This window comes from Vicugna pacos, chromosome 2 (assembly GCF_048564905.1).
Source record: "Vicugna pacos chromosome 2, VicPac4, whole genome shotgun sequence".
Taxonomy (NCBI): Eukaryota; Metazoa; Chordata; class Mammalia; order Artiodactyla; family Camelidae; genus Vicugna; species Vicugna pacos.
Window position 1 is genome coordinate 68,270,600 of NC_132988.1, and position 23,211 is coordinate 68,293,810.

Below are 23,211 nucleotides of genomic sequence, written 5' to 3' on the forward strand. Positions count from 1 at the left end.
CAAAATAGTGGGGCATGTTCTTGTCCATCAGTCTTCTAAAACCATCACTTGTTTGTGGAGTACGAAACTGTAGGACATAAAAATGCCACTTCTGGGTTTATTGTCTGTTCTTTTCGTTCCTGACTGTCAAGCATATTCTGCACATTTTCTAGAGTGTCGAATAAAAAAGAAGGAACAATAATGTCTATATTTTAATTTCCCAAGCTAAAATATGGGTCTAGTTATATTGAAAATTAATTTTTAAACTTCTCCATTTAAATGACAGATGTTACTTTGAAACTTAAATTTATAATAACTTATAGGCTTTTTGCTTTTATCATTTTCTCTCCAAAGGGTCATATAACATATATTCCCATTGTCTTAAATAGTGCTTAATAACTACTGTTTGGATGATAGTGAAGAAAGCAAGAAAGGAAAGAAAGATGGAAGGAAGGAAAACGACATGAAGAAAAGGAATATAGTCAAACATACTGAAATCCATTTCGAAAGTGACTAGTATAGGAGCATTTTTCTTTAAAAAGGATCCCAATTGTTCAGAAGAGTGTATTAGAGATTAGTGTATTTTGGAGAAGAGCCTATGTAACCACAATATTTAGAATTTCTTCTTAAAATTATTGATTTTAATTATCTAGCTGTCTCCTTCAAACATACATTCTTTTCTATATTACCCAGAAAGGCCACAAAGGTACTAAAGGAGACAGTTTCCAGTGGGGCTTTCTTAATACACTCTAGAAATGTTTCCTTAAAACAAATGATAGAAAAATCAAATCCAAGTTTAATTTGGAGCTCAAACCAATATGCAAATAGCATATTATTGAGTCTAACATAATAACCAAAACAAAATTAACAATAATGTTTTGTTCTGACTACATAAAATTATCCAGCCTAAAAGAAATAAAGTAAATGAATTTTCTAGAGAAGCAGTGAAAAGATTTATTTTTATGTCACATGTAAACATATCACCACATAAATTCACTTGAAGTATGTGAGTCTTCCACGACCCAAATTCAGTGGACTAAATTCCACATAGTAGGGTTCAACTTGCTAAGTGAGACATAAAGTTCCGACCTCCAGTCACCTATTTTGTTGATGACAAATTTATCAACTCAAACCATGTAAGTCATTGGATTTTGACAGGAATCATATGTGTTTTATGGTTGTAAACAGCTGAGAGAAAATGAAATAGTAAAATGTAAATATTAATTTCAAGAAAACATAGTCAAGGCGGGAGGGTATAGCTCAAGTGGTAGAGCGCACGCTTAGCATGCATGAGGTCCTGGGTTCAACCCCCAGTACCCCCTCTAAGAATAAATAAGTCAGTGTAATTACCTCCCCCACCAAAAAAAAAGAAAAAAGAAAACATAGTCAAAATAATGACTACAATTTTATTTTGACCTTTATCTCCATGTATGAGAAAATAGGTAGAGTTAACAAAATTACAGGTTTTCCTTTTGTTAGAAGGATGTGCGTCTCAGACATTACGTTTTTAAAGTGGAAATAAAGGCATTCTACAGAAACAGCTATTTCAGTTCATGTCTACATTAGCTTTATTCTACTTTTTCCTCCTCACTGACCCTCTTTGTGTAAAATACTGAGAACTTTAGAACATCAACCACCCAGTCAGACACTAAATATGAACATCAACTTTTCCTTAATCTGAAAAGATTTCCTGATTCTTCTTTATTTTAAAGTGAACCTCTCAGTCTTTTTGTTCCTTATCCAAACTATTTTCTTAATGGTAATAATGGTGAGAAAAGTAAGAATGACAATTATAAATCCTAAAATGTACTGACCAACTCTACTGTATGCATTTTTCACAATTTTTTTCTCAAAACTATTACTCTATCATCTTGCAAGTGAGAAAATGGCAGCTGAAAATTAAGCAAGTTGCCTCTGAAGGTCTCCATTTTACTTAGTTCTATTTATTATGTTCTGTTTTTTTCCTGACATTTTCCTTATAAGTGTCTTCATTTGGTTATTTCTTCCTGGTATTTTCATGGACTCCTCTTCTTTCTCCCATGCGTGACATTAATGTTCTAAGTTTCTGAACTCGGCTTACTTATTATCGGACTGCACTTTTCCTGTATCATCTTACCCTTGTTAATTACCTCCTATATCCAAGGACTCCCTAATGCCTTCAACACGCTCCTAGACAGTCTGTATAGTTGTTTGTCTCCCAGATTAATATGAAAGTAACTTAGGGCAATCTCAATATCTTTTCAATCCCCTAGACGCAAACAAATATCTTACATCCAGTTGCACTTAAAGAATGTTTCTATTTTTTCGTCTCATATCTCTATATTACAGTAGAATAACATAGTAATATAACATACAGCTCAGCTGTTTGGGGACTTAGAAAATGTACTTCAAGAATCTGTCAAGGACTCTCCAGCTTTGAGTTTCTCTCAATAGTATGAATTGATAGCTAAAGATCATCCGGTCATTGGAGGAGATTAAAAAACCATAAAACAGGAAAGGGGATTATAGAAGTTGGCTAGGGTTGTATCCTCATGGCAGCATATTCATGAGATGTCAATATTGTTTTGTTGTGCTGTGCTGTTAATGAAACACCTTGACGTTTTCAAGGGCATGACAGTTGGTCTTGGAAGAAAATGTATTATTCTTCCTTTATTTAAAGATAGCAATATAAACTCCAGTCTATTAGATTTATAAAGTCATCAGTGTGTCATGGAATATAAGATTATAGATAAAATAAGAAAGCCACTTCTGAGATTGGAGTTAGCAGTTGTTATTTTGAATATCACACATATTCCATAACTTCCTATCTTGTCAAATATAATTTTAAATATATCTCATTTAATATATAACAATTTAATTTAGTGTTCTAACCTAAAATATAAGATATGTTAAATTTCAGAGTGGTTTACATCTTCATTTACATTAAAGTAGGATCACTTGAATTTTTATTCAAAATTCCTTATATTTACTTTATCCACATATTGCTTTTAATCTACTCAGTAATGTGACCTAGTGCCTATAAAAGTGCTTAACACCTGTTTTTTCAAAGAATAAGGAAAGAATACAAGAAGGAAGAAAGGGAGGGAGGGAGGGAGGAAGGGAAGGAGGTACGAAGGGAGGGAAGAAGAAAAACTGTAAAGGAAAAGAACATAATAAAACCTGTTGAAAATAAACCTTGCACATGACTTAGCCATGTTTATTTTAAAAGGCAGACTTATTCCAATAGTTATTTAGAGGGAGCCTACATGAATACAATATTTAGAAATCAAATGTCAAAATACTATATTTGAATTATCTAGCTGCCACAATCAAACATGCATATGTATTTCTTTATGATCCAAAGCAAAAGGACAGGGGTGAGAGTGTAGCTAATGGTAGAGTATGTGCTTAGCATGCAAGAGGTCCTAGGTTCAATCCCCAGTACCTCCATTAACCACCCCTCAAAATAAATGAATGAATAAATAAATAAATATCTTAAAAAAACAAAGAAAAAGGACAATCTCCAATGAAGAATGAAAGTTACTAGCTTACTGTTTGAGTACCTAAAACCTTATTTATTACCTGGAAGTCTAATATGTACTTTGCCATAATTAATTGTATTTTTAACCTTAAGATAAATTCAGAATTTATGCGTATGTTATTTCTTTGCTAACAAAATGATCTATTGGAAAGATTATTTATTGTTTTTAAGATATACATGAACTTTTCTATTTTATTCCCGTATTAAATTTTGCCTTCTTTTTACATTTTAATTTCCATCATTAAGAAGTTTCCTTTTTGATATTCTCAAAACATTTTGACTTTTGAATATATTCCCATCACAACATTTTTGTCAACTTATCTCATATAAGTTTATTACAAAAACACTTGAAATAAGGGAATATAATCTAAATTTTCTTTATATCACTAGTGTCACAATGCTTTAGCACATAGAATGATCACATTTGACAAAGAATGAACTATTACTACTTTATCATATCTACTTCATTTTATTTTAGTTAAAATTGAGTTTGTATACACTACCTTTATTCTAATTCTCGTGATTGCCATATCTATAAGCACATAAAAAATCTGGATAATAAATTCTTATTAACTACACTGATGAGGTCCAATTCTTATTAATTAACAGTATCTAATATATTTGTGTTTTAGACTACATTTATATTCATCTACATGTTGTCTATTAATACTTCTCACATAAATATTTTCCTCAAGTTAGACTACAAAATTTCCTGAAATTGACCAAATATATTTTCATTCACACACACCAAGATGTATTTGGCTCAAAAATCAAAATTGAAAAAGATTACTCAGTAAAGAAGTGAGGTGACAGAGTACTCTTGAATATAAAAATCACTGGAATAAAAGCCAGTATTTCCTGACTTGAGTCCAACTGTGTCTTTATACTCATCACATGACTTCCCTGGATCTCTCTTCCTCTTCTGGTAAACTCAGAGGAACTTTCTTGTATTCAGTTACTGAGAAAGTCATACATGATTAGTGGCAATACTCTAAATACTAACACATGCTCTATTCTTAGTTTAAAACTACAAATGAGTTATGAAACCATCATTTACCACCTCATATGGCATGGAAAAGAAGGAGGGTATAATAGAAAAGAAGAAAAAAACAGTTTAATGAACCTATCAGAAAAGCAAATATTTGAATTGAAGAAACTCTTGCTCTTTTGAAATGGAGAAACATCTATTTACACTATTAGCTTTATAATAATAATGTTTAAATAGAAATCACTAGTTTAATATACAAATCACCCAATGATCTGTATCAGTCCCATGTTTAATCATGATAGTGGCACAGGGCTCATTGTAATTTTACCTTACTACACATGCATATAGCTATTCCAATAGATATCAGACATTTAGTTTAAAAGGATGTTTTCTATGTAATAGAGGAACATTTTGACATTAAAATTAGAGGTAACTGTATGTTTTGTGTTTTAATAAAATTGCATTCATAGATTTCTCAAAACATATCAAAACTATATTGAATTAAACTTTTTTTAGAAAAAAATGGTTAGATACAGTTCTCCTAAGTCATTCTTCATAGCTCACATAAATTTGATGTTTTTTTCTACCAGAGACCACTTCCTTTCAGACTTAGAAATTCATGAAAGTTACAATGTTATTTCCAATAAGCCAAAATTGTAATCAATTATTAACACTTTTAATGATAATTGGCATTTCTTAAATTATTTCTAGCTCTTATCAACCTGTATTCAAGTTTTATTTTTATTCTCAGAGGGCTGTTGATCTTTTTGTTTGCTTATGTCCTAACTCTCAATTCCCTCAATTTCACACAAACACCTCCACACATTATCTTCTTTCTGGACTACCTGGTTCTTACACTAAAGGAAGTTCCTGTATACAGGTAAGTGTGTTGATGAACTATGGATATAATTATTGTAATGTATTAAACATATGACATCAACTATATACCCACTGAAATAGTATGGGGCTTCATATATTATAGGACTTTCTTTCTATTTGCATCCTACAGAACTCATCTACTTCAGGCCTTTTACATCTCACTGTGGTAAAAAGTTCCTCTTTTTTCATCCTCATATTAGCTGTACACCAGTTGCATAAGAAGTTATGAGGCTAGCTAATTTTGATAAAAGTCTGCCTTTGGTCTTTTCTTTAATATTTTCATTAATCCCATTAGGCAGTCAAGTGCTATACAATGTTTACTCTACATTCTAACTTAAATTTCCAATGAGCATTTCAAACTTAACTTTTATAAACTAAGCTCCTAATTTTTCCCCCTAAACCAGCTCCTCTCTCCATCTTTGCTGTCTCAGTAAATAGTAACTACATTATTCCAGGTGATCAAGCCAAAACTCTGGAATAATTATTGACCTTTTCCTTTCTCTCTCACTTTACCTCTAAGTTATTAAATTCTATCTTCTCTAAGTTTCAGAGTATGTCTAGAATATTACAATTCTTAACCATCCCCTCTACTGGCACAATCACATATCTAGACTACTATAGTAGGCTCTAAACGGTTCATGTCTCTTCCCTTGACCCCTTAAGGTATCTTCTATTTGACATCAGTTTCCAATCAATGTCATTGTTTTCTTAAAGTCCTTTCATTACCAGAGAACCCTATATTATTGGTCCCATTTGCTTCTCTGACTTTGTTTCCACCAAATTCACTATTTCACACTGGTCTATCCAGTATTTCTCAGACTTGCCAGGCAGACTCATAAATCAGGGCCTCTGTAAATGGGTTCTTTCTGAACTACCTGCAAGATTTACTTTCTTCGAGTTTTTGCTCTTTTGCTAGGGGAAAAGTTCCTGTTCACACTATCCAGCTGTGAACACCTTATCCCAACCAATACTTCCCATTCGCTTTCTACAATTCAGCTTTCTCCTTAGCATGAAACATGATCACACCAACAATTTACTATTTATCATGGGTTCATCTCTCTCAGCCAGTTAAAATATAACCTCCATGAAAGAAGAGATTTTTCTTTCACTTATGGCTTTCTTCTGGATGGTTAGAATAATTCCTGGCACATCCTGATTCATTTCCCAATAATTACATGCACTTAGAAACTAACATTTTCTCCAAAGGTCTCAAATTGGCTCAAATTGCCCAGCAAACTTGGGCAAAATTTAGCTGGGCTTGGGTTTTGTCTGCAGACACCATATTTTTAAACAATTTTAATTTATTGACAGTCAACATACAAAAATATCCCAAATAAATAATGAAACACTCAGCTTACCCTAAAAGATGGAAGATTTGATGACAATGGGGCTTGGGTGTTACATGTCAAAATTGACTGGAGCTGAGTATTACCTGGCTGACACTTTCAGGAAGGCCACACTACAGTCCCCATGATGCCTTCTTTTCCTTAAACCTAGACTGACTTCAGGCACTTATGTGCCTGGTTACTCCAGCCATTTCATTTTGTGACTTCTGAAAAAGTAGGTGCCATGGAGATACCAATTCACTTAACAGAAATTATTTCTAATCATTGTAATTATATAAATTAGATTGAATGTGGGAGCCCATGATTGGGTGAACAAATTGTAACAGACTCCAGCCACTTGTCTCCTTAAAGAAGAGCAAATGTGCTTAGTAACTGCCTTGCTTGCATAGTTGAGGTTTTACGTAGCACTCTGCTCGTTGCAAAGCAACGACCCAGGCCCTCGGCTATAAACGCTGGGCGTACCTGCTGTTAGATAGTCTTCTGTTCCCAAAGCAAGGAACTGGCTGGTCTGGTGGTCTGCTTCAACATATCTATAAGAATGTATCTTGCTCCCCTCTTCCATGACTTCCCTAAAGGTAAACTGTAGGCCCCCAAAGGAACGAGTCTTGGGCTGGAATGGTAAACAAGTTATAAAAAACTGCAGACTCAGAGGTGAGAAGGCTGGTTAGCCAATGACGGGTAAGATCCCCAGAGGGGGGCAACCTAAGACAGGCACAGCCACCTGAGTCCAAAAAAAACGTTAAGCAGCTGCTTCTCATACATTCCACCCTGATAAGCTGTAAGGCTCACTGATGTCAACACGAACATGATTTACCAAAACATAAAGGGTCTTCTGACCTTGAGCCAAACTGAACAATCTTGATCCCACCCTGTCTTTCCCTAAATTCCTGCATTCCGGGTCACATAACTGTCAGTGATTTCTCCTTTGATTGTACACAATAAATGTGGGAGCATTTGAGAGGTTCGTGGAGTTGACTCCCGACTCCCTCTCGCTCTCTTGGCTTTTTCCACAGAGTCTCGAGTAATTCATTCCATCTCTGTGGGACTTCTGCCGGCGAAAACTCACAGCTGGTGACAAACCCACAATTAAATATGAATATTATTACCAATTGGGAAACTACTGAGAGAAGTTAAGAAAGTAAATGTTTATGAAAGTTACTACTAACTAATATGAGAGCTGAGTTTCCCATTTTATCATATAGACTTGCATATGGCTAACCATATTTTTAGTGTTGGCAAATGGTAAGCAATGAATATGAAAAATGCATGTTTTCATGTATTAATGAAATTTTAATTAACACATCCAAAATATCACTTTAGATATTTGTTTAAAGTGTTTTAGACTAAAAGACACATTGAGGTACTTCTAGGAAAAAAAAAAAAATCCTGAACCACACAGCTGGTACATAGCAGAGGTTAGCCACACAAACACAAACTATAAATAATTCCTACACACTATAAAATCCTCATTTCTTATAATCATGTTCTAAATCAACCTGAGTAGAAGCATTCCTTGGAATATGTGGTACAAAAATTGGATGGGAAAACAATTCTAATTGTCATGACTTCTTAGAATTTGAATTCTTTTTTAGGTATTTCAAACCACAGAGTTACCATATTATGGAGGAACAAGATTTAAATAGCACCACAACCCATCTCTGATCTCCCACTGCCTGGACTACTTGTCTTCCCTTCAGGAAATAAGGTAATATTTTCATTTATCTTCCTGTTGTTCTATATAACTTATGATTTTGTAAAACTTAATAACATTTCTCCAAAACGTATTTTTAAAGAAACTAGTCGGTGTACCTTAAGATGCATTGAGAGATTGTTTGATAACTAATTGTTTGGTAGCTACTGATTTACCTCCTTTTCAGTGCTTCTGAATACAATTAACGTATAGATGTTGGAAACTATTGACTCCCTCAAGATTCAGCAGCCTGTCCTAAGTTGAGCTGGGATCAGCAATTCTCCTTGTACCTGACACAGTATTATTTCTACCTGCTAATTCTTCTCCTTATGAGGAAGCCAGACTCCATGTTTTGGCTCACCTGAAATCTGATTTAAAAATTAGTTCCTCTTGTATTTTGCATTTCTGATAGTCATTCTCCACAAGATTAAAGAAGAGTTGTAAATAATATGCGTATGTCAATAATATATAAATAATATATAAATTGGCATAAGCATAATCTACTGATTAGGCTTATTTTTTCATTACTGTATCTTCATGTCTGGAAGAGTACCTGGCATAGTAGCAAATGTTCCTTAAATTAATTAGTCAATTAATTAACCTCTTATACATAGGGTCAATAACCCTACTAACTTGCTAGGCCCGAAAGGACCTCCCACAGTTTAGAAACCAAGATTTTACATTATGTTGTGTTAATTTCTCCTTATAAAGAACTTGTCATATTCATATCCATGTGTTTCTCAGTGAACCTGCTTTTATCAGTCTTCATTTCCCTTTCCCAATTATTTGGTACAAATATAAATTAATATATAATTAATGAGGAAATAAGTGATTTCAAAAAGAGTAAAACTATTATTGATCAGCTCCATATCTGTTCCACAGGATTAAGTAAACATGAAGTTTTTCATTTTTACCTGCCTTTTGGCTGTTGCTCTTGCAAAGCATGTAAGTATAATAAGATATTTATAAATATCTCCTGTTATTTGAATATTAGAAGAGTGAATCTTTTATGCAGACAATGGCAAGGGTAGGCAGCAGGGAAGAGAGACTAAGTGTGTGAACTTTTATAATCAAAGATGGCACCGGCCCTGCCTTATACAAGATATCAAGGTGGACAAAAAATACTTTTTACTAAGTGTTTTCCTTGTAGGGTTGGACAACCTTTAGTTATAGGTTAAATGGCATACCCTTTCTTCTATATCTGTTTGAATGTACCTGGGAACTCTTTTCACCCCAAGAACCACTTTCTAAAAGTAAGAAATATATTAAGCATTAAGAAGGATTTATTTGAAGTACAGAATTATTTGCTTTTTAATATTATAAGCTTCTATACTATTCCAATAATAATGAAAAGAATTCAACTAAACCCTACACATTCCCAGAAACAGAATTCTAAAAGCCCCGGCCACCAAAACAAGAACAAAAACCACAAAAATGAAAACAAATACAAACAACAACAACAACAAAAAAACTCAGTGAGACAGCTTGACATTTTAAACCTACCATAAAACTGAAGCTTATATTTGTTTTTGTTTCTTATATAGGAGATGGATCAGGGCTCCTCCAGTGAGGTAAGATACTTTAGTATAAATATAAAACCCTTTCACCTAGTAAAAACATAATATTCCCTGAACTATCACTTTTATAATAGTTTTATCACCAGTAAGTCTAGAGGTACAGAGTCAGAGAAAATTGGAAGCACAATCATAAAAAAAATATATAGGGGTGAGTAAAGACCAAAAGCCTACACACTCAAATCACCAAGAGTAAATTTGTGCGTTTTTTCCTAGACGTCTCTCATATTAATGGTATTAGTTCAGAAGTCATGATGAACATTTTGTGAGAGAGTGACAGCAATCAATTGTGTTTCTGCAATAAGGATTCATGCTGTTCCTTATTAGATGCTACTTTCCAAATGACTTCCTGGCCATGGGTGCCTAACAGAGGCCCACAGACAATTTCAGCGTCACCTAAGCATTTTCTTGTTTTCCTATGATGTATTTAATCTCTTAAAATGACAAAAGAAAAAAGATAATAATAAAAAAAAAGAAAAAGAAAATTGGAAATTTTACAGAAGAAGTGGGAAATCTTTCCTTTCTTCTCTGTTGATGATATTTGGGAAAGCTTTGATTCAGTTATTCACAGCCCAAAAGCACAGTGTGGAATGAGTTAGTTATATGAAATATAAGTTAATTTAATAAAGGAAATGAAACTTTGGTTAACTTGTTGTGTAATTCAAGTAAAGATGTAAGTCATTTACGCAATGGATAATGGTTGTGGACTGATACTTTACTAAACTAGTATGAATACAATTTAGGTAAATAAATAATATTGTCTTTCTTTTTCTAAGGAATCTATCAACGTCTCTCAGCAAGTAAGTCCTAAATTCTTAAACTAAATATATTTTAACTTCCTTCATTTAATAAAAATTATAAAATAAATTTATTTATTTTATAGAAATTAAAGCAGGTAAAGAAGGTGGCCATTCATCCCAGCAAGGTAAAGTTATTACTCTATCCATCTTGATTGATGACACATCTTTATCTATAAAACATGGGTCACTTTCTCATTCATTCCAAATAAGTATCATTTTTAACTATAGTTGTGAAAATGGTGATGTTTTTATTGTTTTGACAAAATGCTACAGACTAACATGAAAGGAAAAGATTTGTGAGCCATTTTTGAGCCTCACTGTTAAAGCAGATTATCTTTGAAATGGTTCATCACCTTTGCTTCTTTTCCCCTAATTTTGTAATCTTTTTGTTCACAAAATAGTATTTTATTTTCTATCTCTTCATGCTCAAGAATATAATACTGCATTTCAGTAAATGCTATATCCTTCTTGGTTTTGCTTTCTTTCAGGAGGACATCTGCTCCACGTTTTGTGAGGTAAATATTCATTTCATATCTGTAGTATAATGTGAAGTAAAATATTATAGTACTTCGAACAGAATTGAAATTAACCTGGATTTGGAAAGCACATTTCAAGTCAATCAAATTTGAAAACTAAAATTATCTTTAAAGAATGAGACCAAATTATATCTTCATCTCTTAATTCTATGAATAATTCAAATGAAGAAAATATATCTTTGCACGAAGCAGCTAATATATTTGATTCCCAGATCCTATGAGGAATGAAGAAGATTTCCTTTAGATTAATTCTCAGTCTCCAACTAAACATTTTCATTCTTAACGCTTCAAACTTAACATTTTTTTCCTTTTTTAAATTCTTTCCTATTGGAGTATTTTTCTTAAAATTGATTAACTTAAATCAATCTGTTTATCACAGAAACAATAGCTATTTACTTCCAAAAGATGTTAATTGGCTTAGTGAGGTATTTTTCTGAATACACAACAAAACAAATAATGACCATTAAAATGAAGAAGAAAAGCTTATCCATGAATTGCCTAAATTTATCTTGTGTATTCGTTAATTCACTTGACAGCATTTATTCAACAAGAACTATGTCCCCGATACTATCCTAGTCTCCAGGGACACAATACAAATATGATCGCCTCTGGGATGCAACAATAGATACAATAAATGACAGTGAATACCTCTGGTTGTACGTTTACCACCAAAGCAGAAATGCTAATATAATTCATTACAAAACTCAGACAATGAAAATGAATCCATTCTAGTGCTTTTCTTTATGGGAGATGGAAATGTCCCTTTATACTCGGGAGAAAACATTCTAAGTAATGCTGTGGCAATAATAGATCTAATTCTTTTTCTTCTCTCTTTTAAGGAAGCTGTAAGGAACATAAAGGAAGTGGTGAGAAATTTTTATTTATTTTGAAGAATTTTTGATTCATATTACTGATACATATTCCTATAACACTATTGATAGCATATGGGGACATCTGTAAATTTCCTCTTTTCATAAACTGGAAAGAGATTTATAAGTTGCTCAAAAATGACCATTTTTCCTGCCCACTTTAGTAATATCCACCTAACTGGATATATGGTATGATCTATAGTCTCCTAAGCCTGCTACATTTAATTATAGGATCATTTTTACTTCTTTCACTTGTTTTCCAAAGGTGATTAATAACAAACAGCCAAGAAACCTGGTTGCATTGCTTTTATGTCAATCTTTTTAACTTACCATGCTAGTGTGTGTAACCTGAGACATATTCCAAATAGCCACTAATATTCAAAGAATTATGCTGGCATGTCTTCTGGTCACCAGATTTTTATTATATATATTATTATTTTTCAGGAAATATCCTAGCTCAGTAAGAGACTTTTTCTTTTAACATCAAATAGCAAGTTCACTAAAAACTAGATTTTCAGCAAAGCGTGGATTAATTTGTTGTTGACGTCGCAAATAGTGTGAGCACCGGAGAAATCATTTACCCAAACCTGATGTAGTTTTGGGGAGATTCAAAGTGACTCTCTATACCATGGTGTGCACTGGTGCTCCTGACAGCAAAATCAGATATCTGCCTCCAGGGGAAAGTGCATTTTAAATCAAGCCAGTCAAATCAAGAGCCTACCAATTGCCTTCAACGTGGTTTCAGCCTGAAACACCTCAGTATTGCTCAGGGCAATGGTTCTCCACGTGCTATTTCTCAGCTAGCAGTATTAGCATCACCTGGGCATTCTGATGCACTTTAAAATTTGAGACCATCTTGTTTAAGGGAGGTGACTGAGGGAATGGATTAAAACGTATAGGTCACTGGAACAAGAAAGACATGCTGTGGTAGAAATAGCCAAGCAATAAGCACGGCAGGAAAAGGCGCCTGGGAAAGGATGGAGCACAGCCGAGGTCCAGAGCCTTGTGTCCTGAGGCACAGCCAGAAGTCTTCCTACTCAGTACCTAGGAAACCTGCTTTACTCTTTTATCTTCAACAGGCAGCCAATGGCCTCTTACAAATAAGCACTGTGTCCTCTAGAACAGGTGCACAGGATTTAGTGTGCCACACGTCTCATCAGGCCTACTGTGTAATTTTTTTTGTCACCTGCCTTCACTCCATAGGCATTTGATATTGTATGAATAATGTAGAATTGATGAAAACTTCTAAATGAAACATATTTTCAGTCACACGTTATTGCTTTGGCACAAAGTAAGGGCTCTGAATATTTAATTTACTGAATTCCTAAAAAAAATATGATTTCTCAGTAGTTGTGTCTTGGGCCCTAAATAGATTTAATTAATTGCCTCTTCTACTCTAGTACAACTCAAAAGCTAAGTACATTCTTCTTTTCTTCCCCTAAGGAATCAGTTGAAGTCCCCACAGAGGTAAGTAATTTTCATTCAACTGAAATGAAATTAATACCAACTAGCACTATTTTCTTTTTGTGTATTTTTATGGCAAGTGCTTTTGTTTTCTTAACAGAAAGATAAGCCCATTGTGGAAGATAAGCACTACACACAATTTCTCACACAAATTGTAATTTCAACTAAACCGTAATATCATTGCTGTTTTTTCTCCCAATGTTCACATAACTCATTCCACCCCAGTGAGATATTTACCCTCAATTTACAGTAAGTAATATATTTTCTCTATTTTTGTTACTTTGATTTCCAGCTATTAGCTTGTTAAACTTGTGGACTTACAGTTTAAGATAAGTAAGTGTTGGGCAATTAACCAAATGATTTTGAAGGAGTTACAAGCCTCAGAAAATTTGTTTCAAATTAAAATGGTGTAAGTGTAGTTGAGATATCACATCTTTGTCCACTCAACGTCTTTTTGCCAATAGCATCATAGACATGTCTCAAAAGTAAAGGTTTCCAAGCTACACATAGGAGGTCATGTACCCCATCCTCTAGACTAGGGAAGTTTGTTGGGTGCACAAGGAAAGATCACCTGCTTTACAGTCAGCAACTTGTATTCCAATCATAACTTCACAAACTATTCCTTAACCTTTCCAAGCTACAGTTTCCTCAACTAAAAATGAAGATAGTTATATTGACCCTGAGGAATTACATTAGATGATATGTACATAAATTATGTTAAAAATGCTTGGAACACAGTATAGGCACATCTAAAAAAAAATAACAGTTATTATTACCATGTCCCTACACAGAGCAGACATTCCTTCTAAAACCTTTAGAATAGAAACTGCCTTTCTTTGAATACTTAAATATGGAACTCCCCACATAAAACCTCTGTTTTTAGGAAATTATAATTGCTTTAAAAGCTATTCTTATACTTTGTCAAAATAATTCCAGTAGCACTCTCCCTTTGTACCACCTTCAAGGTAACAGGTTACTCACAGAAAATTCTAAAGACCGATTGACATTCTACACACCCATATTTTCAAATCTCTATGAAATGAACATTCTGTTGAGTGAAGCTGGCACTGCAGTTTTATATTTAATCTCTAAAAAGATCTTTAGAGTCAGCTCGAAGGCTATGGAATTTACTAGAATATTTATTAAGCCTGATAGGTGATAGACAGACAGACAGACAGACAGACATAGCACACTGCCATATATTTTAACAGATATAATCCTACATGGTAACTAATGCTCAGGGAGAATGCAATATGATATAATATGCATAAACAACATAATGACCAAGTTATGAATTCTAACACTTAGGATAAAGGGAATTATAGTTCAGTTCTGTCTGACTCCAAAGAGCAGATTTCTTACACACACCAGAAAGAAATGACAGACATTTGCCTTTTAACTCAAGAAATGTCCCTTTCCTTTCTTACACCTATTTTTGTTTTTTCACACAGATACTGTTCTGGAGGTCTTCATAATCAGACAATGTTGTTAATTTTGCTATGTATTAACAAAGGTAGAAACAGTTACAATAAATTTTATGTGACTGAACTATCCTTGTTAGGTAAATTTGCCACCATTTTTAAATTATCTAATTAAAGGTCTAAGTAATTTGGTTCTGACAAAATGTGCTTTTGAGCCATGGAGGAGGTTCAATATTGGAGTAAATTTTGATAATTTTCTTTCTCTCTAGAACAAAATCAGTCAATTTTATCAGAAGTGGAAATTCCTCCAGTATCTCCAGGCTCTTCATCAAGGTCAGATTGTTATGAATCCATGGGATCAGGGCAAGACAATGGTCTACCCCTTTATTCCCACTGTGGTGAGTGCTGGTTTTTCAGTTTGTCCTTTGTTATTTTTGTTGGTTTGTTTCTGGTGGGGGATGAGATCAGGGTAAAGATATGTACAATATCTAGAGACAAAATGCCCCAACAGATTTTAACTTAGAAAGTAGAACAATTGGGAACAAAATCTCGTAGTCCAGAAATTAAATCACAAACAATATAGTCTAAATATAGTAACAAATAACAGTAGTAACCATAGTGACAAGGAATTAATTGAACATACCTGTCTTAAGTGTTTGCCCCTATATTATTTCGCTTAGTTCCTAAAACAATTCTCTAAGTTGGGAGGGGATAGTAATCATTATCTTCATGTAACAAAAAGATCGTACTGTAAGAAAATATAAGGAAATGAAGTAACTTGCCCAAATTCCAAGTACTTTCTACCATTTTGTTTCATAAAACAGTTTATCTTAAGGAATTTTTTCTCATATGAGAACAAACGTTATGTTGGCCCTCTTTTTTTTTTTTTTTTTTTTGGATGCAGAACACAGAGCAGCTCTCCATCAGTGAGGTAAGGCATTTTATTACAAAGGTAATACCCGGGAAACTACTAAGATACTAACATTTATCAAACATTGTAATAGACAGTCTTTGATCTAGTTTTGTAAGCAATAAATCTTGACTTACATAATATGGGGAAATTGGAACTTCAGACATCCAAGAAAAATATGGGGAAGGCAGAACAAAAATGTACACATCCAAGGATACAAAGATGGTTACCAGGGGTAAAGGGGGGTCAGAAGGGATAAATTGGAAATTCGAAAATTGCATCTCTTGGGGAGTGATGGAAATGTTAGCTATCTTGATTGTGGTAGTAGTTTCATTGTGTGTACATCTATCAAAATTCATCAAATTGTACATTTGAAATATGTGTAGTTTACTGTACAGGAACCATGACACAATAAAGGTGTTAAAAAAAAAAGATTAGATTTGGGCTAGTAGACCTTACCAAAAAATTAATACTACTGCTTTTCCCAAAGTCACTATTACTATTGCTGTGGCACAGGAGGCTGAATAATGTAGAACTGAGGAAAACTTTGAAAGGAAACATACTTTCAGTCACATGTTACTGCTCTGACACAAAGTGAGGGCTCTGAATATTTATTTACTGAATTCCGAAAAAAATAGTAGTTCCTGGGCTCTAAATATATTGAATTAATTGCCCCTTCTACTCCAGTACGACTATAAAGCTAAGTTAATTCTTCTTTTCTTCCCCTAAGGAATCAACTGAAGTTCCCACAGAGGTAAGTAATTTTCATTCAAATAAAATGAAATTAATATCACCCACAAGTCATGGTGTACATCTTAAGTTTTGTAAACATAGTGAGAGGAATCCAATGTACCATTCTGAAATAAGAACTCTAGTTCATCAAGATCCATACAAAGTGCTACAATCCAAGTGGTTCATATTTTATCAACAAGGTTAAAATGTATTATTTCAGTTTTTTTTACGGAATCTGCCAACTTCTCTCAGGAAGTCAAAATCACTTATATTAAATGCAGTTAAGAAATTACTTTTTATTTTGTTATGGTATACAATAACTATTATTCATTTTATATAAATGTAAGCAGGAGGGGATGTGGTTATGCATACCAATCAGATGAAATTTATTTATCTATTTATTGGTTCACTGATGAGATATGTCACTCATCATTCACTTAAGAAGTAGGTATTTAACAAGTAATATGTCCCTTACATGGTTCTAGATCTTTGGGATACAATAGCAATCTACAAAAGCAAAGAAAATAAATTTAATTATTCTTCTTTATAAAAGAGGGGTTTTATACATATATTCAAGAGGAAATTATGTATAAACAATACAGTGAGAATAAAATGTCTAACTCATTTCTTTAAGGAAAATTCAAAGAAGACTGTTGATACGGTAAGGTATTATTATTTCTATATAAAGATATATTTAAGTCATATTTTCAAAAACTAGTATTAAAATATTAATAGCTAGGCTTATCTGAAATCTTTCTTTTTTCAATCAGATTTTTACTTTTTTGAGCTGGAAAATTTACTTCAATTCTTCTTTTTCATCTCTCATACTAATATTCTTTTTGTAGTATGAGAAAGACTTTTAATTCCATAAATATTAAAAATATACGAAGGATTCAATTACTCTGGTCCCCAAAGTTTGGTTATTTTGTTTGTTTCTAAAGGAATCTTCTAGTAGTTCATCTAGTGAGAAAAATGATGATTTTAAAATAAAACAACCAACTAGTTTATTGAGAAATACTGCACTTTCCTGTTAATTATTTTAAGTAAATTATGTATTGCTAATTTGTTTTAGCAGAACCACATCAAAATAGCAAATGGAAATGAAGAAAAACCCTTGTAAGAAATATACACAGGTTCAAAGTCATTTTTGACACCTGAAATGAACTATCTACATAGTCAAGACTAGCTGTTCTATCCCATGCCTTTGCTAATTTTCACTGGACTCTGGTTCATTGGTATTTATTTTTAAGTTAATTTTAAATAAGGCATTTTAAAAATAAGCCAATGTCAAATCAGCATCTTGTCAATTGCCTTCGGCAAAATTTTACCCTGATTCTCTCTCATTGTTTAGGGGGTTGAATACTGGATTGGGTTATGAGTTCTGTAAATCACAGGTACAAAACTGCTGTGGTAGAAACAGCCAAGTCGGTAAGCACAATGGGAAAGCGTCCTGGGAGAGGACGAAGCGTGGATTGTAGCCCACAGTCTTGTGGCCTGAGGCACAGCACAGCTTCTTCCTCAAAGGCCTTAGGAAGCATGCTTTACCCTTTCTCTCAAACTTGGGGTCCATGGCCACCAAAAAAAAAAAAAAAAAATGAAGGTCTTCCTAAGTTTATGCAGGCTGATTAGCTTTCTTCTCTCTCTCACTCACCCTCTCCTTCTCTCTCTCCCTTTGTACCTGCACATACTCCATGAGAATCTGACATTATGTGAAAAATACAGATAAACAGAAAATTTGAAACATATTTTCAGTCAGGTATCATGCTGACACAGAGAATGCTCTGATAATGAATATTTGAACTCACTAAATTCACAATCAATTTCTATAAAGTAGCACTTCGTTGCTTTGTAACAGTGGCTTGGCCCTGAATTATTAAACTAATTCACTCTAGTTCTCTGAGAATGATAAAGACAAAATTACCAGTGAGCTATCCAAGTAAAGCCGACTTTCATTTTCTTTCCCTAAGGAATCAACAGAGGTATTCACTAAGGTAAGTACTTTCCATTCAAACAAAATTTACTAAATATTAACCTTTGATATTTTCTCCTGTATTTATCAAAGTTTATTTTTATTATTAACAGAAAACTGAATTGACTGAAGAAGAAAAGGATCACCAAAAATTTCTGGTAAATTTTTCATACAAACGTTTATAACACAGCCAGACTCAGCTTGGACACTGCTGAGCCACAATCCTCTCAACAGAACAGAACAAAACAAATTTTTTAAAATAAAATCAAATTTCTATAAGTCTTCCTTTACTTTGTCAAAACTCTTACGAAAACATTCTCTCATTGGACCAATGGTATCATCATTATTCTCTTGTTATTCTAAAAACTCAGTGATTTTTCATTTTGTAAAAGCAGCAAATTATCTTAAAGGCAGATGCTACTGTGTTTAATTCCAATTTTAATCCCTGCAATAATCCATAGTTGGGCCCATATAGATGGTTCGAAATAGAACATGAAGGAGAGAAATATTTAGCAATCATAAATAGGTGTCAGGCATTATGCAAAATGCTCTCTCTATATTAATTAATTTACTTCCAGAAGGTAAGTGACACTCAGAGAGAGTAACAGTTGGCTCAATGTCACAGATATCTGCTAAGTTAAATCACACCTTCTATATGACTCTAAGGACCACAGTGTTTCCACTAGACATGGAAAAACCACAATCTGAAACGCTTATTTCAGTAAATTAAGAAATTATCCTTTTGCCTTCTTGCACATTTTTTTTTCTTTTTCCTTTTCTCTTTATTCCTCTCACTTAAGCACTTTGGCATTGGGGTCTGAAAAAACGAAAGAATATTCTTAATTCTACAGTTCATTCTATGAATGCAAAACATAGAATTAATTCTAAATGAATAAACTTTCTTTTGCTTAAGTCTGTTTGGTATCATTTAGAATTTATCCAAATAAATCAAGCTTTAGTTTATTTAGTTATGTCCAGGTGTGCTCTGACACAAAATTACTTACAATTTTTTTCAGAACAAAATCTACCAATATTATCAGACATTCCTCTGGCCAGAGTATCTCAAGACTGTTTATCAATATCAGAAAACTATGACTCCATGGAATCACATCAAGGTAAAAGCTTACCAAATTATTCCCAATTTGGTGAGTTCTACCTTTTATTTATAGTTTTAAAAAAAGTTATCTTTTGTAGTAAAAATAAGCTAAGGACATGAAATAGAGACATAAAATTCCAACAAGTTCTCAAGCAGAAGCTGAAACAAAATTAAATTTAAAAATTCTAGGCTGGAAATAAAATTATAAATCATATGGTACAAATATAGCTACAATAAGCGAAAATAATTATAATGATAAATTGCATTTACATTGGATTTAAATTTACTGAGTGTGTGCTCATGTTTCAGTGAATTCCTATAGTAATTCTTGAAGGTAGGTCAAGATAGAGATTATTACTTACTTTTTATAAAATTATCTGAAATTCTAAAATTAGCTGGACCAAGCTCTAATTTACAATTCTCCTTTATTTCATTTTTTAAAATGTGACTTAAGAAACATCTTTTAATATAAGGAATAAGTGGGAAAGCAGTAACTTGAACCCAGAGAACTGAAAATTCAGTACAAAGAATAGAGGATTGGAATCAGAAGATCTGACATTAAATAAGCTTTTGATTTTGACAAGTCACTTCATTTTGCATTATTTTTAAAAATATGATTTACTTTATTATATCATTTAAAGATATCCTCCGTATGATTAGAGAAAATAAGAATTTAGTCCTATAGTTTGAATATGAGATGCCAAAAGAACATTCTAAATATCTCCATGGAAATGTAAATATTCCTTTCTTTTGTTATTATAAACATTTAGCTAAAATATGTTATTCCTTTCTCTTTTAAAGAGATACTTTTAAGATTCTTGAATTAACTGCTTCTACTTGATTATGGTAAGTGCCTTTAGACTTGGAATTTAAACAATAAATAGGATTTTTGTGCAAAGACTGCAACCATAATACTGTTTAATATAGTTTCAACTTTAATTAAATCCTATTTGGTTTATGAAATATTTTCAATTTTGCTTAGACCTTTTTGATTCACAAGTGTAAGTTTTCTGTGTAATTTGCATGCATTTTATAACTATTTTGAAAATAAATTTTAAGAAAGTTTCTCTAGAGCTGATGATACATTCAGCCACAAGCAATAGTTCTGGGTGGAAACTGTCACAAGCATAATGTTCACGGAGATGTTAACCTACTGCCTTTGAGTTGAGCCAAGAAGTAGAGACAGCATTTCAGTTTGGTGGAAGATACACGTCAAGAGAGTTTTCCTATAGAAGATTTTCTGAAACAAATTTTCTGCATCATTTTCTCTGGAAAAAATCATCATTTTTTTTCAATACACAAAATTTTTTTTTCCTAGTTTCTTTCTTTGACATTTTAACCATTGCTTTAAAAAGTCATGATGAAGACCCAAAGAAACTAATGCATATTAGTGTTGCTTTTTTTGTATAGTTACCTTTTATTTTTCTTAATATTGTCCTTGCAGTATATAGGTTATCTCCAATCTTGGAATTCTGTCTCACTCAATTTATCTTCTTGTTCTTTTTATATGCCCTGCAACAGGACAAAGTAGGTTTCAGAGAAATGAATAATAACAGTAGTAATAATTTGTTGAGGCCTCAGAATGCTGGTCACAATTTTAAACCCTTTGCCTATCTTAATAAATTTCATGGTCACAGAAAAACCTAGGAGGTAGTTAATATTACCAGCCAATTTGAGATATGGACACTGAAGCCACAGAAGTTAAACATATTGTCTGTGATCACCCTTCAACAGCGGAAGAGCCAAGACTCTAACACTCATATCCAGCTCTAGGACTCAACACTCCATTGCTGACGCCAAACTACACCCAAAGTCCAGCTCGGGGATTTTTTTAGAGGATATTTTTTAACTTTAGGTACATTGTCACAAACTTGATTTGTTTGATCATGTCATTTCAACCCTCCAAATGTGAAAAAGGGCAGGACAACTTCACAAAATAATTTTATGTGAGAAAAATAGTAACTACTATGGGTAAGAGCTGAAAATAGAGCTGTATTTTATAAAAAACAATATTCTCCTCGCTATCATTATTTATATACCTATTCTACATTTTTAAAAAGCTGATCATGTGTCCCATAATGTGAGAGACATGAGGGAGACAGAAATAAGATACCAAACTTATCCTCATTGAGCTCTGTTTCGGATAAGGACACAGAAATGGCAATACAGTGTGCCAAATGCTAAGTTAGAGGCATGAGAAGTACATGGTAGCACAAAAAGGTCAAGCGATACATCAGACTTAAGTCCTAAACTAAGTGCTTTCAGATAATTAGAAATAGACTAAGCAGAGCAATGGCAGAGGGAAAACAAAAAGGCAAAAGCCACTGAACTGACAGAAAAATTATAAAATAAACAGTAACTAAAAAATGCACAATAGATTTTGAAGAATTTATTCATTTTAAAGCGATTTCTTAAAACATCAACCCAAAGTAATTTTGCATAATAAATATTTTTTCACTAAAATCCAGATTTTAATTTAATTGAAGGATTTTAAATGTAGGAAGCAGTAATATTTTATTTCTAATAAACTGTTTGGAAAATAAGGATAATTAAATGTTCCTTCAAAATTGGCTGAAAATGGAAATATTTACCATTTAAGAAATAAATATAAATATTACTTTGGTATGCTGGATTGAAGAACCTGGATATCATTTTTCACTCACTCATTAATTTTTTTCAACAAATAGTTATTAAAATCCTATTTGCTAGATATCATATTGGGCACTAGAAAATATTAACTAATAATAGTTATAAATAATAACATTCTGTTAGACTAAGGATGGATGGGTATGTGTTATTCTGTGTATAGACATACATTACTTCTGGAATATAAGTCTAGTAGATAATACAATATTATCATTTTCTTCTTAGGCTCAACTGGAAAATCTATCTTCTGCAGTTTCTTATCTACCACTTTACTTCATCCTACCAGCACATTTGGAGAGGCCCATTAATAAGATAGAAATATTGAGGAAAAGGAAGACTGTGCAGAATATTTCCTGAAGTATTTATACCATCCCGTTAGTTCATGTTGAGTATACTGGGTCTGTATTGTGGTTATATACGAACTTAGCTGATGATATTGAAAATGTTTTCACTACTCTTTGAGTTATAGAACTACATTTCTTTTTCCGTGAAAATAAAATTTCAGATGCATTCATTGGTGTATAATTGTCATTTTTATCGTTCATATGGGCCCACGAGGCTACTGATGATAATATAAACAGTCCTTTAACAATTACTTTAAACCAGCTTGGCTGCCAGAAAAATAACTGTATAGTTTCTCGGTACTTCAGTTTTACTTCTCACAATGGCTAACCTTGGACGTTACAAGTTACATTCTCCAACCACAGCTAGGGCCACAGTACTATTTGGTCATTGTGCTACCATTTTTTAAATTTATTTGTGCTTATAATTTGCCACAGCATTAATCCCAAA

The 23,211-nt window shown here is 32.9% G+C and overlaps 3 protein-coding genes across 7 annotated transcripts in view; 1 reads left to right on the forward strand and 2 right to left on the reverse strand.

Annotated features, from left to right (window-relative positions):
- Positions 1-23,211, reverse strand: part of CSN2 (casein beta) — a 161,506-nt gene that overhangs the window by 47,030 nt on the left and 91,265 nt on the right. Inside the window, exon 1 of one of the 2 annotated variants that reach the window (XM_072941057.1) lies at positions 21,188-21,222. The exons of the other annotated variant lie outside the window; for it this stretch is intronic. The gene's annotated coding sequence lies outside the window, so the exon portion shown is untranslated. Of the gene's footprint in view, positions 1-21,187; positions 21,223-23,211 lie in introns of those variants that run through there. 2 annotated transcript variants of the gene reach the window in all.
- JCHAIN (joining chain of multimeric IgA and IgM) overlaps positions 1-23,211 on the reverse strand; it is a 409,126-nt gene that overhangs the window by 20,994 nt on the left and 364,921 nt on the right. For 2 of the 4 annotated variants that reach the window (XR_012060593.1, XR_012060595.1), the window contains exon 16: positions 21,188-21,285. The exons of 1 other annotated variant lie outside the window; for it this stretch is intronic. The gene's annotated coding sequence lies outside the window, so the exon portion shown is untranslated. Of the gene's footprint in view, positions 1-15,709; positions 15,815-21,187; positions 21,286-23,211 lie in introns of all 4 variants that reach the window. One more of the 4 variants, XR_012060594.1, reaches the window with a different exon arrangement.
- LOC102526384 (alpha-S2-casein) lies at positions 8,381-22,933 on the forward strand. The gene is made up of 17 exons (XM_072941090.1): positions 8,381-8,417; positions 9,285-9,347; positions 9,947-9,973; positions 10,753-10,776; positions 10,860-10,901; positions 11,265-11,291; positions 12,152-12,178; positions 13,625-13,648; positions 15,336-15,464; positions 15,971-15,997; positions 16,707-16,730; positions 17,343-17,369; positions 18,676-18,699; positions 18,791-18,835; positions 19,694-19,792; positions 20,575-20,619; positions 22,645-22,933. The coding sequence occupies exons 2-16, from the start codon at positions 9,297-9,299 to the stop codon at positions 20,584-20,586; spliced, it is 609 nt and encodes a 202-aa protein (XP_072797191.1). The 5' UTR covers positions 8,381-8,417; positions 9,285-9,296; the 3' UTR covers positions 20,587-20,619; positions 22,645-22,933.